This window comes from Oppia nitens, unplaced genomic scaffold (genome assembly GCF_028296485.1).
Source record: "Oppia nitens isolate AA-2021 unplaced genomic scaffold, nextdenovo-longstitch-racon4-pilon3 scaffold6_pilon_pilon_pilon, whole genome shotgun sequence".
NCBI classification, from domain to species: Eukaryota; Metazoa; Arthropoda; class Arachnida; order Sarcoptiformes; family Oppiidae; genus Oppia; species Oppia nitens.
In genome coordinates, this window is record NW_026533250.1 from 639,859 (window position 1) to 657,243 (window position 17,385).

Genomic DNA, 17,385 nt, shown 5'->3' on the forward strand with positions numbered 1-17,385 from the left:
GACATAATTTAAAATTAATTTTTTATTTACAGTATATAAACCAAAACAAAATAAAACTTATCTTTAAATTTTTTTCATATAAAGTTTAGTTATTACAGTACTGTACTGTAGAATAATAAACATATGAAATATAATGTGTATATAACATACAAATACAGTGGTTTTATTATTTAAAAAAAGCAAATATTAGTTTTAATATAATATTAAAAAATGTTTGAATATTTTGAATTTTTTTGAACTTTTGTCTTAAATGGATGTAAACGTCATTTGTTGTGACGACCAGTGATGTGATGTTGTATTGAAAGTGTTATCCATTTATTGTTTGCATTGTTTTAACACTTTTAATGTCATAATGTTTTCAATTGTAATATTAACTGTCATTTACTTATAATTATTTGTTTGTTATTTCAAATGAAATATATTTTATTAAAAAAAACATTTATTTTATGAATATTTAAATAATTGAATTAAATTTATTGGTATTTACTGTTTATAATCATAGAGTATAGCCTATGTTTTGCATTTTGTTAAATCATATATGATATATATTTATTATAATTTATTTTAATAAATTGATATTAATATTTATATATCATATAATAAAATTATATAATATATTTATACAGTATATTAAAAGATTATAGCAATTGTGTAACACTTTTAATCAACAAGGTATGTGTGTTTTAGTAATTATTTATTTTTAATTTAAATAACTAATAATATTAATATACTTTTATAATATATTAGAAAAATTAATTATCACTGGATATATGAATTTACATCTATTTATAATTAATTGATTATTCTGTATATCATATTTGTTAACCAAATTTCATTAATTAGTTTATAAATGTTTATAATACAGAAAATATTATAAAATTACTAAATCATTGGTAAAATAAATTAAATTTATATATCAATATTTAATTATAGACATTATATAAAATTTTTACTGTGTTTTTAGTTATGATTTATTGAATTTATATATATTTATTAATTTTAAAATAATTGTAAATTAATTAATCAATATATAATTTAAGTGACAAATTAAATATTTAATATAATTATGAAAAACTTGTGTTTTTAAAATCTATATTAATTTTATATACCTATATTTAGATAAAAAATTATACATTTACTATTTTTATGGATTTTAAAATTGATAAAAAAATATATAGAGACAGTATTAAATAAAATTTTATGAATTATACAAATTTACAGATTTTATTTTATTATTTATTTTATTTTATTTTTTGTATTTTATTTGTAATATAAAAAATACGTTAAAACATTTGGTAATACGTAATAAATTATAATTATTTGGTTATATATAACTTTATGATGATTTTAAGCACATTGAAGACATATAGTAAATGTTTGGTTAGTTTACTGACAAATTATTTTGAAATAAATGTTGAAATAAAAACATGTTTTATTATTTATTTAATTAAATGGTCATAAATTTATTGAAATGACAATTATTGATATATTTATCAAAAATAAATAATTGATATAAAACTATTTGATATAAAGGTACAGATTTGATAAATTGTAAAAACAATGTTTAATACTTATATATTGATAATAAAGTATTTCAAACATTTTATCAAACAATGTTATAGTCTTCATAATCTAAATATGTTTTAAAACTTATGATAACTAATGATTTGACAGTTTATGAATAACTGTATAATAATGCTTACATAAAATTATTAATACAATATTTTATGATATACTTATTTTATATATTTTTAATATACTTATTATTTTTCATATACATATGTATTATTGTATATTGCATATAAACTATGTACAGATATTTACATTTTAATAAATCCTAAATTCATTTATTATATTTTGTTTTAATTTAATTTTTCTTATGGTATTTAATACAATGATTTATTAGTTACTATAGACTTATATAAATTATAATAAAGATTTATAATAACAATATTTAAGATACAATTAGATTCAAATAATATTAATAATGAGTTAGTATTTTATAAACAATATAAATTTATTTTAATATTTTTTGTTTACTTATTTATTAAAATGTGAATTATTTTTATTATTAAAAAAATGTTGTTTTAACTTATTTTAATAATAATTTCGCCCACTTTTGGCAAACACTTGACGCCAACTTAAGTCTTTAATGTTATAAAATAAAAAATTTTATTTATTTAATTTTTTGAACTTAATATTTTATAATTTCATGTTTTTTATTTAATTTCGCCCACTATTTGATTCTTAATTTATTTTATATGATTAATGTTTTTGTTGTTAAATTTTGAATTATTTTTGTATTTTAAATAACCATTATTTAATAATTGTAATGCAATTCATCTCAACAAATATCTATAGATTTAGTAACATTTATAGTATAGTTTTTAATTAAGATAATTATTGTTTTTTAATTAGCAAATACAATATAAATTATAAGGCATATCAGCTATTAATTTATCAGGGTCTATTTTTAAATGACCCAAACTCATAATATCAAATTCTAAATATTAAAAATCTAAATATAAAATATTCACTCATTTTATCTTAATTATATGATCCAAATAAAATGAACCAAGATTAAAATATCAAAATTAATTTAATCAACATAGTATTTAATTAAATATTGTTATACAAGACATTATAGTATATTTTATATTAAGTAAATTGTTAAAGTATAAATTGAAATTTGGGTCAAATTAATTTAGATATTTTGAATTGGATATAATGAGTTTGAAGATTTTAGTTTTAATATTTTGATTGTAAACCAATTTATAAATATTCAATATTATGCTTATATCATAAAATCACATTTAAAACCAAATAAAGAAATTTATTTTAAATTACATACATGTATATAAATATTGTGTATTTATTTAGTTATATTAAATAACACTATTTGTTAGTTTTCAATAGTGATTTAAAACAGCATTTATTGACATCTAACAGTTTCATATATTTTTTAATAATATTATTTATCATTTTATTATTTATCATTAGTTTAAAATTACCGATTATTTATGATTATCTTAAGCTGAGATTATTACAATAATTAAGTTATAATAAAACCAGAAATTTTTGAGATATCACTTGAAAGTTGAATCCACTGGAAAACTTGTTTTACGTAATTTTATTTATAACAAATAAATATAAACATTGGTTATTAAACAACAAATATAATACTAAAAGTAATATAATAGTAATGTATATTTTTTAATACTGGCATTTGATAAGAGTCATGTTAAAAGTTCACAATTGATGTAAAATTATTTAACATTTGATAAAATATAATATTTATTAATATATATAACCTTTTTGTAAATTTTGTGCGAAAAGTGTCTTAAATTAAATAATACTGTATAACATCCTTATTGGTTATCATATAAAAATATAACTTGATTTCAGATATATTTTTTATTTATGATATTAAAATCTTAAATTGTATTCAAGTTTTTATTATAAAGTGATATAACAATGTTTTTATGGTATTTAGTATTTATACATATCTATAAGTTTTGTATGATTTGATAGGACAGCCAAGTGTTTGGTTTTATCCAAATCTTCATAAATTTGACTAATATTTAGTATAACAATATCTTATTTTATTTATATGTTATGAATTTATGATATAAATAGTTATTTAATTTAAAGATATATTTCGATTTGTTAGGCATTTTTTGCGCATAACTGAGGAGTGCATCAAAAAATTGACTTTTTATACACCGGTTTGACGATACATTGAATCAAATTTATATTATATATATCTTATGTTTTTAATAATATTATATAACTATTACATGAATAGACTCTCAGGTATTCTTAAGGAATGCTAATCATAAGCGTTGAAAAATTGTTTACAGACTCGAAGTGAATAGTTTTTTAATATATGATTTAATAGCTTTTTTAAAAAGTAAATGTATTTTAAAAAGCAGTTTTTATTTTAATAGAGAACTGTTAAATATCAGTATAACGATTATATCATAAAATAATATTAGTTTAAATTTTTTTTATTTAAACCAATGACAAGTCATAGTTTTGTTGTGTTGAATCATACCTGAGTTAGCATTGATTACCTATTTTTATCCCTAAAAATATTTTTATAAATGTTTGCTTTGGCTTAATTCAATCAATTTGTTTTAATATTAACAGTGCTTTTGAAGGACAAACCTTTTTTTAAACAGTACTTTCACTACTTTCTCGTCGTTTTTCATATTTATTTGTTATAAAAAAAGTCTTTTAGTAAATAATTTTTTATATAAATGTATTGTTTTATTTATATATAAATATTTTATTGTTTTACAGGTATTGGTGTGAATAAAAATTGTGTCAAATCTGTGGAGTCTATAAAACAAATGCAAACACAATAATTGTTTGAATTATTACTTGTTGTGAAATATAAGTTTGAAATCAATTGAAACAAAGAGGAAGTATTACCGATAAAAATGCCGGGTATTTGTGGTCGGTGTCAGAAGACTGTCTATTTTAATGAAGAAAAGATAGCAATCGGCAAAAGTTTTCACGTCATGTGCTTTGTTTGCGGTAAAACTTTTTTAATATAATTATCAATTTTTTAATTAAATTTTTTTAATTAATAAGATTTTTAAAAATATGTTATAAATAAAAATTATGAATGCATTGAATTTTAGTTTAGTTTTTACTTTAATTTGATATAAAATGATTTTTGTTGTTGTCTCGACTACTTCTATGCTATATTTAGCAAATATTATTATTGCATATTATTATCTTTATTATTATCTCTAATTTTTACGCAACTAATAAATTGTTGAAACATTTAGATTATTATATTTATTTATTAACGTTTTTTTTTAATTTTTATTTCTTTATCAATTTCTATCTCATTATTATATATAATGTATGAAATTTTGTTTTAATTTTAGTCACACTTAATTTTTAATTTTATTTTTGCTATGCGATACTCATCATAATAGTGATAATTAAATTAAAATATTTATATCTGTATACTGATGAAAAACAGCTAACAAGTCATGTAACCGACGGCTAGACAGCGGTAATCTGACCGAACACGACGGAGATATCTACTGCCGATCCTGTTATGGCAAACTGTTTGGACCCAAAGGGTATGTCCTAACAAAACAAATACCTGTTTATAAATAAATTTATTTATATATTGTAGATAATTTTTACTAATATTTCTAATCAAATAATGTGATTTTTAATTCAGATATGGTTACGGTCAGGGGGCGGGTACTCTATCGATGGATACTGGAGATAAAACAAGTGGACCTCCCACAAGCAACATTCCCGCTACCGCACAGGCATTTATAGCTCCCAAAAAAGGTCCGCCGTCACCACAACCGCAAACTAACGGCAATCACAAACCCAAGTTTGGCGGCGCAGACATCTGTCCGCGTTGTGGTAAAGGTAGTCAACTATTATTATTTCACATAAAGTTTTTAATTTACTATTTTATTATTAACTTTTTTTGTTTGTTTTTATTTAATAGCTGTCTATATGGCAGAAAAAATGATGGGCGGGGGTTCAGTAAGTTATCTATTGATTCACTTTTTACTTTTATCTAATTTATTAATACTTTTACTTATATTTAATGTTTAATTATTATTGTTTTAAGGCTTGGCATAAAAGTACGTGTTTTACTTGTAAGGAGTGTCACAAACGTCTCGAGTCGACCACTCTTTGCGAACGCGAAGGAGAGATATATTGCAAAAGTATTTATCATTTTTCTATATTTTTTTATAATAATTTCATTAAATAATCAAAACCAATAAATATATTATTATTATTATTGTTTTTTTTAAATATATATTTTTATAATTTATATTTATATATTTAATGACTTTCATTGATATGTATGATAGCGTGTTACGGCAAAATGTATGGACCAAAAGGATATGGATTTGGTGGAGGCGCTGGTGTTTTGCAAAATTATGTCGAATAACTCAACAAATTGCATACAACAACATGTTTGTAATGATCACAAAATTATAAATTTTTGTTAACAACTCTCATATCAAGGCAGACATTCCTCACTATTGTTTTATTACCGTATTTTAAATCTTTTTTTCTCCAATAATTGTGTGCCAATTATGTATATCTAACAATGTTTTATTTTTAGTAATGTTACTATTTTTTGTTATTATTTTTAATTTTTGAAATTATTTTAAATTAATTGATTTGACATTATTGATAATCAATTTGTAGTTTATTTATTAATTTATAAAAATTAATTTTTATGTAAAACATGTTAATGTTTAAAACTATTTTAAGTGGTAACATATTAATTTTTATTATGCTACCGTAATTACGGTAATTATTTTAATTTTAAATCTTTAATTTTTATATTTATTTTAATATTATTAACAATATAATCATCTACAGTAGAAAATACTGTATAATATTTATATAATATAATTACTACTGTAGTTACAGTATTTTTTGACACATTATTTAAAACTATGATATAAAAAAGATTACTTATAAAGTAATATAATATTAGAATTATTTAAATCATTGTTGATTATCTTAAACTAAGAATCATTATTTTAAAATTAATAATTTAATTTTAATTACCGACTTAACTGACATAGAATTGTATACAATTATCGTATATCTAAATTATCAATTGATGCAAATATATTTAAATATAGTTACACCCATTTTTGTAATGTTAAGTACCGGTAGTACAAATTATATTATATAATGGTTGTTAAAATAGACATATAATAGTTGCAGTTGTATAATTTTTTAAAAATTATAAAATAAGGTATAAATTATTTTGAAAACATTAGTTTTAATAAATTATAACCAAAATTTAGCCAAATTGATGATATCACCAGATGATTGTGTGATGACATTATCAATGTCTACATTAAAACTTTGTAAACCTAAGACTATGTTTATTAATAATAGTCAATATGATAATCAAATAATATATTAAATTTATAAAGCAATACTATTGCAAAAAATTATTGATAGTTGAATTATATAAAAATATTTTAAATTGATAAAATTGAGTTATTATAACAACACAACAATTTATCAATTTTACCAATCGATGCAATTATATCTTGATATAATTACATCAGTTTTAATGATTGTTTTTAATGATGTCTTAATTTTGCGTAAATTCTATGTAATATAATATTGCTATTATTGTAATCTATGTTAAGTCGGTATAATACTAAATAAGGTTGATTTTGGGACTAAAATCTAGTGTAATATAACAAGCAATACAAATACACAAAATATTTTGTTTATTTATTTAATTCATGTCTTATTACCTAATTTAAAACGAAATAATTGATTTTATTATACAAATTATACAAATGTTAACATTATAAAAAGTTTACATATATAGATAATATACTGTATGTTTATTTGTTGTCTTTTATAATTTTTAAACAGATTTTTTAACAAAAAATTGTCAAAACGTTACAATTAAATTGAAATTTAGTAGTTATTTCATATTTCTGTTATTTAAAATTATATCTTAAATTATATTTATCGGTAGTTTATAAATAAATTATTATAAAAACTAAAATAGGATAAATCTTGAATGTTATTAAATATAAATTTTTATTTAAATAGTATAAAAATTTGCTCTATTTTTAAATATTGTATTATTTTCAAAATTATATTCTCATTGATAAATTACAAATATTTAAATTTACTATTGTTATTATACCATTATTGTTATCTATTGATTAAATTAGATATATGTATCTATTAAATATAGAATTAACATTTTCCTGAAATAAATAAATAATTTTTTTTCACAGTTTTCTATTTTTAATTTATTAATTTAATATATTATAGTACTTTAATCATTTAATTATATCTAATCTACTATACTAAATGAATTACTATTAATTTTATATAATATAATTAAAATATTATTTTAGTATTTTTTACATAATTGCACAATCGATGTCACCAAATATTTATATAATTAAGAAACAAACATTATTTAAACATAATTTAATTTTTATTAACAAATTTATTTATAATAAAAATAATATGATAATAAAATGATAGTTTTAATAATTCATATATAACATATTTTAATTTTCAGTTGTGATGCGAACAAATAAAATTAATTATTATATAATTTAACTAAATATATTTAACAAAATTCACAATATTTTTATCATAGATTAAAAAACACATTATTATATATAGTACGAGTTTAGGTACATTTGAATTATTAGTTAATTAATAATAATAATATGTATTTTTGATTTCATGCGATGAGAAATTTTATTCACTTTTTATATGAGTTAACAATAATTGTGTGACAATTATTGATATAATTAATAATTAGTTTTTTTGTTTGTTTGTCAGATGGGCTTATAATGTATGCACTTATAATTAACACAGAATCCAATGGCATAATTGTTAGCGAAATATAATTGACTGTTATATGAAATGATTGATATATGAAAATGTTTTAAACGTTTATTTTAAATTAGTTTTATCTAAAATTTCTTATTAATCCTAATTTGTTTCTTTTGTGTGTCTGTTTTAAAGACTCAATTAAATTAAAAAACATTAAATAAATAAAAATAATTTTTATTTTTTGAGTCAATGTTTTATTTTAAATACAATAATACTAATAATTGAAAATAAATTTATATCTAATTTGTTGAGTATCTGTTTGTTTATTTGTTTAATAATTGCGTTTAAGCTAATATTTGGCAATATTTTGTCCAAAATTAAAATTTTATTTATAATTTTAAATATCATTCATACCTCTCATTAATTATTTTTCGATTCTTAAGTGAATATAAGTATAATAAATAGATTACTTAAAACAGTAAATATTTAGCCATAAAATAAGCCATCCTTGAACTCGCATGTATTTCAAACATATCATATATTAATTTAAATAATATATTGCACTTAATTGTTGTTTTGATGAAAATAATTGTTTTCTGTTAGTTTTTATCAAAAACACAAAACACCCCAAAAATTTTAGCCCAAAACTTATCTCTCATATTGCAAAATACGTAGTAAATGCAATCAAACACAAAAATTTGTATTACATATAAATGTAAATTTTTTACAATTTTAATATGGATTTAATAATATATTGATTTATCAATATTTGTTGTTTTGTTTGACAATTACACTTAATTTGCAGTCCAATTGGTATACATCTAATTGAGCGCCAATATTGAGATCATAGTTGGGGTTGAATGGGATAATCGTCTCATACTTTATCCGTTTGCAGCTTAGGCTCTAAACTAAGACGCCTTCCGTTTGTTATATTATTGATGAGTCGGACGCTCTCTTGTCTTCTTTCACTGAGACGATTGGTTTCTCTTTCAAAGATGTCTTTAGCTGCGTCCTGGTCTGACTTACATCGGGACAAAGCACCCGTTAGATTGGTTGTACTCGTGTTGACCACAGCGGCTGCCAAACTGACTGTATCTTCAGATACGTGTAGACGTGTAGGCGTTGGTGAGAGACTATCGGATCCGCACGAACCACAAGAACTGGTGTCACTTAACTCTCTTGTTGGCCGTCGACTAATTCTTGGCGAGTGTTGACTCGCAGCTCTTCTTCCCATAACTTGTGCCTGAATGTGATCACAGATACGTTTAAAACGGCGTAACGGACCTAATCATCAGTCAATACATAACAACTCATTAGTTAATTAATTAGAAATTCATTATCATATTAAACATTTACCTGAAATTAATGTAAATGTAATGCAATATATGGTGGGCTTATCAGCACTAATATCAAGGCTACCATTAGTCTGATTATCAGCCGGTGGTGTGGCACATGTGATGTCGACATGGAAGCGGACATTCCTCTGAAACATGGCTGTACCGCCCGGTCTCTTATATTCAACGCGAAAAGACATCGGCGATAACACGGAATGACTTAAATCTGATATCTATAACAATTAAAATACCATTTAAAACATATCTATTGACTAATTAATTATCATTTTAATAGTAATAAATTGTTTGTAATAAAATATTATAAACAATAAAAAATATCTGCAAAAATTTACCGAAAGAAATGCATGAATGAGATCTGCTTTTATGGCAGACAGCGGACGATCTTTGATTAATAAAACGTGTGTTTCATCTCTCTCTGTGCCCATTAAACTGCCAAACCATGACTTCTTTGTGAGTTCTGGAGATGACTCCGGTGTTAAACCAATGTCATCGTAGAGGGGAACTGTAGTTGTAAAAAGATTATGGATTATTTATATCATAACATACATAAAACATATATACAAAATGTCACATAAATCGAGGCTTAACTCAAACAAGATTTTTATGATTTCCGACTAAACATTTCGCTAAATAATAATTGCCTAATATTTATATAAAGTTTATATATATATATTATGATATATATTAAAAACAAATAGTTGCATAAAAAATAAAAACGAAATTGTTTTCAATGCCATAAAAATCAAACTTTATTTAAAAAGATTTCTTAAGAAAATAAAGCTTAAATATTAGGGGGAAATATATTTTCAGTTCACAGATTTTTAGCTTTCAATAAGCCGTATAAGCATTTTATTATAAATTGAACAAAAAATATCGGAAAACAACTATTGATTTTCAGATCTAGATTTTTGTGGAATATAATAACTATAAGGAAAAAACATAAATAATAGTGTGTTTTATAATGTCTATAAAAAGATAATATTGCTTTAAATAACACTAAATATCAGTGCAATACTAAATACAACACTTCATTGAATTTGAAATAAAAAGCTGTCTTTTTTAAAAAGAAAATCATAAAAATATTTATGATTTTATAAATACCCTGAAGTTTTCGTCGATGAAATCTATATAGTAAATAAAGTAAACGATATATAAATACATTATTAAATCAATACATTAACTTTAAGGTAAACTAAATATTTGATAAATATCTATAAAATTGACATAAATTAATACCGAGGACTTCCAAGAAAACTATTTTTAAGTGTATTGAGCCGTGACTTCCAATAGGGCTGAGAGAGTGGCGAACCGGGAGGTGTTTCCATAAGCTCTTCACTATTATTTGATGTCCGATGAGGTTTCGGGGAATTCAAGGGTGAAACTAATAAGTTATTTGTAGTGCCATTAGTTGTCCTCCTATTAATGTTTCTTCTATTATGAATTGGAGTACAGTTTATATATAGTTTTGTCGAGGAATTGACGCTATATTTGACATTTGATATAAAAATAAATTATATTAAGAATTAGTTATAACAGAATAAATCAATTTATATTCAATATATAGAGAAAAAAGTAATTAAATGTTGAACCCATAGGGAAATCTTCTCGGAGTAATTGGCGATCCGTCCGAAAGTAAATCAGAGGTATGTCTCGGAGTCGATGAATTGGGCCGAACATCAACTCGTTTTCGCGGCGGATCAGCTAATTTGTGACAATATTTTAATTAAAAATATATTTACATATTTATTAAATCATATACAGTATACCAGTATAACACAGTACTACTGTATATGAAAATTGCTATTTATATACCAGATTCCGATCGATTTCTTATAATGGATTCGGTTTCGTCTTCAAAACAAGGCTTACGTCTCTTGCGGTCCAATAATAAAAAATATATAACTTTTTCGGTGTTGTGACTGTTATTTGCAAAATACAATAATACAAACATTTAGTAAACTGAGAATTTTGTTTAGAAATGTATGTGAAAATAAAAAATACAGGAAAAGAATGGTTGAGAATAATTGGGAATAAATAAAAATTAGAGTATTTGTGGGTAAAAGTGAAAATAAGAGACTAAATTGGAAAATATTGTCTATAAAATGTGTTACTATTTTTATAAGTATGTATTAAATGGATGGGAAATAATAGTGTATATCTCACGTAGCGATGAGTAAGTCTCTTAAAAGCTTTTCCTTGTCCTTAAAACAGCCCAAAGATGTCATATTTGTTAAGACGTCGGGGTCTATGTCATCGACATTAGGAATTATGTGAGTCTATATGTATATAAATAAATATATATATATATGAGTTTATAATACAAAAAAGTATTTTTTGTAAAGTTATATTTAAATTTAATAAAAGTTATATATAAAATATAAATAAATTTGATGTGTAATACTTTTTGGTAAATAACAATATATTTGATTTCGAAATAACAAAGTTATGTAAAACATGACAATCATTGAGATTTCTCTCATGTGATTAATGATGTGTTTGAGTGCAATAAATAATAAAGAATATTATTTTATAATTTAATCAATTTTTATGTGAAATACATTTATCTTCGGGTTTTTTAAATCAAAAACTTTAATATAAAATATTAAAAATAGCCGCAAAACTTCATTTATAAACAATTTCTTAATGACTTAAATATAATAAGTTAAATAAATTTATATTTAATTAGTATGAGTTTGACGACTAAATTTGATATTTATAATATACAGTAAATCTTGAGGCTATTCATTACAAAATACTATTAATATACTATATTTTAAATTATAATTAATATATTATTATAATTTTTATTATTTCCCTTAATAATAAAAACAATAATTTCCTATTAATTTTTCTAACTATATAATGTTAACATAATATTATATAATATAATCATAAGATAAAATATGATTAATGGACCAAATTTTTTATGTATTAAAACAATTATTGTATATATATTATCAATACCTGAACCACTTCTTTCATCGGTAATTCTAACTCGAGTTCACTTTTGCTGCCCGATGTTACCCATGGATGTCGAGTTACCAGTGCTAGCTATAGGTGCCAAATAAACACACAAACTGTTAGTTTTTTAAAAGAATGTTTCAATATTTAGAAATAAATTAGATTATAATAATACTAAAGATAGCAATCACAAAGTTTACAAAATAAACAATGAATTATTTATATCATCTAAATTTAAAATTATTTGTTTTAACTGTAACTTATACAGTATAATTTGTTGCCTATAATCTCTATTATTGATTTTTTTATTTTCATATTATTGTGTGGTCATTTAGGAAATATATTTTTAGTTTATCATATAAAATAAAAGATACTGTATATTTGAAAAAACTAGTATAATAAATTAGTAACAGTATAATTAAATATTTATAAAAACAATTACTGGTACTATCTTATAGTTGAACTAATGTACTGTACTTTACTCTAATATTAAACAATTAATTTAATATAAAGAATTTTGATAAAGAATTTTATCCATTTATAACAACACTGAACAACAAAACTATTTTGAAATAATATTTAAATATTGTAATTACAAAGTATGTAAATAACAATAATTAAGACAATATACTTTACTCAAAATATATTATATTTAGATCTTTATATTAAAATTTATATATTTTAAAATATTTATATTTTTTCAATATTAACTTATAACACTATTATTGTAGAACAATGACTAATATTAATAATTTTAATTAGACTAAAATAATTCTATCAAATTAAACTCTTTTTAATTAGTTGAAAATTTATATTTTACATAATAATAAATAATTATTTTCGTAAAGTGGGTTTTGCTAAAATGATTACAAATGATATGTTATTATATTACTAGTTATCAGATTTTTTTTGAATCAAAACTTTAATAATAGAAATTTTTGTACTTATTGTCAAAAAGCAATTTTCTTTACTAAGTATACATTTTTATATGATTTATATTTAATATCTGAAATCAAAATGTTTGAAATTTTTTTGTCATGTATTATATAACTTATTTATTGAATATTTCTAACAATTCAATGATCGACTGATTATTTTGTTATATTTTATGAATACGATTCTTCATATATATTATAATATATTCCTTATATTCAAATATTTATATATAAATAGTGCATTAATATTATATTATATTAAATAATATGTGAGTCCATATCACGCACGCATATCCAACATATCATAACATTAGTTATTGACTTTAAGTCAGTCCATTGATTTAAACTTATTGACCAAAATTCAAATATAATATTTAGATTTTTTATAACACGAGTTTCTCTCTCTTTCTCTCTCTCTCTCTTTCTCTCTCTCTCTCTCTCTCTCTCTCTCACACACACACACACACACACACACACAAAACACATTTTTCAATCACACTTTGAGTTGCTTTTCACTGAGTCGTCAGTCAATTTGAAAGACTTTATAAAATGAAATTTTCTGTCATTCAGTGAAAAACATATAACAACTCAATAGTCTTACTCTTTTCTTCTTCAATATTGCCGGCAAAATATATTTGAATACTTTACTGATTTACTCAATATTACTGTATATTAGGGAAGTAGAGGAAGGCATTTCTCGTGCGATCAAAAGGATGATTAGAGGAAAGGCATCACTAGTTAAGTAGCTTATACTCATCAATCTCTCTCTCTCTCTCTCTCTCCAAAAAAGATGCATTTTTACAGTTCAAAGTCTTATTTATATATTTTTTATGTTTTGATTCAACCATTTCTTGTGTCGGTTCTCACACACCATAAACACAATTCTTATACAAATATATTACATTAACCCCACATTCATTGTAGACTTTCAGGCACTGGTAGTAGGAGTGGTAGCTATAGTAATAAAACAGTTTTGTATTTATGTTTAAAGCAAACTATTCATTAAAGGCACAAAATTTCTAACACAAGTTCTCGTAATATTAACTTTTAAACACAAAATTTTTTATTTAGTTGTCAAACATACGGTTATATTTTACTTTATATTAAGCTATTCATTGATTGTAAAACAGAATATAATTAATGATAAAATGTTAAACACTAAAAAACAACGGTTAAAAATGTTATTATACTTATAATTTTTGTTACTATAGCTTATTATATAGCTACTATAATTTTGTAATCAATATCAATTTAAATGTTTTATAATAATAAAATATTGCTTATGTTATTAATGTTAATATAATAATAATTAAACTTTATGTTTTTAACAGTATTAAAACATTTAGATATGCTGTATAACAAATATTAGTTTAATTATGTTTTAAATTTTTATACTATTTTATACATATTATACAATATTGTATGAGTTTCTCTCTCTCTCTCTCTCTCTCTCTCTCTCTCTCTCTCTCTCTCTCTCTGTGTGTGTGTGTGTGTGTGTGTGTGTGAGTGAGTGAGTGAGTATTAGTATGTTTTTTGTATGTAAAAAATTTATGTTTTTATTGTTTTATTAAAAATATGACTTCTTATTTATAATGTGAATATAAAGTACAATTTACTTATGAAAACACATTTTTACGTCTCATTCAAAATATAACACAAATAACTTTATATAGATTTTCAGGTTTGAGTCTCTCTGTAAAAAACAACACTTCAACTAATAAGTACAGCACTCAATGTGTTGGGAATTCAACTTAAATTGATGTGCATTACAGCACAGGGAGGTCGTTGTCTACAATAATAACTGCATGAATACTGAATATTATAATTTCAGTGAATATATAAATATTAACATTTTTTCTTTAGTTATTATTATTATTGTATGGTTTAAGAAATCAATATAACATAAAAATAATACTAAATATATTAATTAGAGAAAGAGCAATAACTAAATGGTTTATAACTTAATTTTTGTTTAAAAGTTATAATAATAATAATTTTATAAAAATTATGCATTTTTTATTTAAAATACTGTTTTTGCTTATTATACAACAGTTATTCTGGTATCTAATAAATAATATTATAAATACTGTATTAATTAAAATGTAAATTATATTCTACCACAATTAATATCACAAAAAACCAATTTATATAATAAACGATATCTAAAAAGTAATAAAATAAATTTTTATGTTATTATATTAATATATGTATCTAATATTAATTATTACTTAAAGTAATATATATTTAATTAGATTTATAATAAATTTTTATATTTAAATAAATTAACAACAAAACGATTTATATAAAAAAATTATCCTTAAAATTATAATGTGTGAGAAATTATAATTTAATTGTCATTTATTTTTTCAAAAATCAATTAAATTAAAATATTAATCAAAATCTATAGCAATACATACGGAAATACGTTTGTTTGCATTGACTTCAATCATTGTACGGAGAAGATCTTGACATTCAGGGGGCACGAAATGGGGGATATGAAAGACACCCCTTTTGACTTTTTCAAGCAATTGTCTGAGATTATCGTCATCGAAAGGTAAGGCACCCACTAATAGGGCATACAGTATAACACCAACGGACCAGACATCTGCCTGTCGTCCGTCATATTTCTCTCCTCTAATGATTTCAGGCGACGCGTAGTGAGGACTTCCGCACGACGTTTCCAACATTGAGCCCTCCATCTGAAGGGATGCCATTCCGAAGTCGGCTATCTTTATGTTATTTTTGTCGTCCAATAATAGATTTTCAGGTTTTAAGTCTCGATGACATATGGAATGGCTGTGACAGAAGTCGAGGGCGGATATGATTTGCCGAAAGAAACGACGGGCCTCTTTGGGGGTCAACCGACCCTTCTTTACTAAATAGTCAAACAATTCTCCACCGCATACGTGCTCTAGGATTAGGTACAGGTATTTCTTATTTTCATAAACATCGTATAGTCCTAAAACATGTGGGTGCTCTATCAACTTCATTATCGCTATCTCTCTTTCCACCTAAAAATTTATATCATTTATTAATTATTTTCAAAATATTAAATATTTAAATTAATGTTTATTTAGATTATTTATTATAGTCTATAACTCAAATAAATCTTTACCACTGATATAGTAAATAACGTTTAAAATTAATTTGCCTTAAAAACAATTTTCCTGCAATGATTGTATGTGTATTGTTATTACATCTAAGTATTAATATTAATCAGTATTTTATTTAATTATGAACAACATTTAATTAAAAACTATTTTTAAATTTATAGTTCAATTATACAATTTGTTACTTATTATTTTTTTCTAAAATATTATAATTAAAAATATAATTAAAACATTAAACAATTGTTTACCTTTTGGAGGACACTTTCGGATAGTTTTTCCCGATTGACTATTTTTACGGCCACTTTCTTACCGGTCACACAATGCACACCCATTTTGACTAATCCTATAACGCATTAAATATATATATATTAAATTAACATAAGATTAATATATTTAACATAAATTAAAAATTTTATTCAATATAAATATATTAATCAATTATTGTTGTTTATAAACCTTAATTTATTTAAAAATATTTTACTAAGTAATACATACTATAAATAGATTACAAATATTAATAGTATGATATTATGTGTATTATGATTTATATCATTGATATAATGACCTCATAATGTATAACAAAAAGATGTCTAAAACAAATAATTATTATTTTTAATTTTTGTTATTATTATTAAGGTTTTATTTGTAGACATTAAATTAAAATTTGTTATTAAATCATTTTTTTTTGCA

At 22.2% G+C, this 17,385-nt stretch overlaps 2 protein-coding genes across 4 annotated transcripts in view; one reads left to right on the forward strand and one right to left on the reverse strand.

Annotated features, from left to right (window-relative positions):
• Positions 1-619: 619 nt before the first annotated feature.
• LOC128962258 (cysteine and glycine-rich protein 1-like) lies at positions 620-6,095 on the forward strand. 2 transcript variants are annotated; one of them, XM_054308623.1, is made up of 7 exons: positions 620-672; positions 4,303-4,539; positions 4,997-5,099; positions 5,204-5,403; positions 5,486-5,523; positions 5,612-5,708; positions 5,859-6,095. In XM_054308623.1, the coding sequence occupies exons 2-7, from the start codon at positions 4,443-4,445 to the stop codon at positions 5,936-5,938; spliced, it is 615 nt and encodes a 204-aa protein (XP_054164598.1). In that variant the 5' UTR covers positions 620-672; positions 4,303-4,442; the 3' UTR covers positions 5,939-6,095. The 2 variants fall into 2 exon arrangements, with proteins under 2 accessions (XP_054164598.1, XP_054164599.1); XM_054308624.1 differs by lacking the exon at positions 620-672 and adding an exon at positions 4,221-4,239.
• Positions 6,096-9,119: 3,024 nt separating this feature from the next.
• The window catches only part of LOC128962951 (serine/threonine-protein kinase BRSK2-like), a 29,594-nt gene continuing 21,328 nt past the window's right edge, over positions 9,120-17,385 (reverse strand). For both annotated transcript variants that reach the window (XM_054309388.1, XM_054309389.1), the window contains exons 2-12: positions 16,944-17,038; positions 16,003-16,596; positions 12,654-12,740; positions 11,853-11,965; positions 11,502-11,608; positions 11,279-11,390; positions 10,926-11,171; positions 10,791-10,813; positions 10,022-10,191; positions 9,691-9,901; positions 9,120-9,618 (exon numbers count right to left, since the gene is read on the reverse strand). In XM_054309388.1, the coding sequence (XP_054165363.1) occupies positions 9,209-9,618; positions 9,691-9,901; positions 10,022-10,191; positions 10,791-10,813; positions 10,926-11,171; positions 11,279-11,390; positions 11,502-11,608; positions 11,853-11,965; positions 12,654-12,740; positions 16,003-16,596; positions 16,944-17,038 (2,168 nt within the window). In that variant the 3' untranslated portion in view covers positions 9,120-9,208. The remainder of the gene's footprint in view (positions 9,619-9,690; positions 9,902-10,021; positions 10,192-10,790; positions 10,814-10,925; positions 11,172-11,278; positions 11,391-11,501; positions 11,609-11,852; positions 11,966-12,653; positions 12,741-16,002; positions 16,597-16,943; positions 17,039-17,385) is intronic.

What these genes read in the sequence shown, in the direction of transcription:
- LOC128962258 (XM_054308623.1), top strand. Translation starts at nt 4,443, where the DNA reads ATGCCGGGTATTTGTGGTCGGTGTCAGAAGACTGTCTATTTTAATGAA. An exon ending in CGTCATGTGCTTTGTTTGCG is followed by an intron (nt 4,540 to 4,996) that starts GTAAAACTTTTT and finishes GATGAAAAACAG; the next exon opens with CTAACAAGTCATGTAACCGA. An exon ending in AGGAGAGATATATTGCAAAA is followed by an intron (nt 5,709 to 5,858) that starts GTATTTATCATT and finishes TATGTATGATAG; the next exon opens with CGTGTTACGGCAAAATGTAT.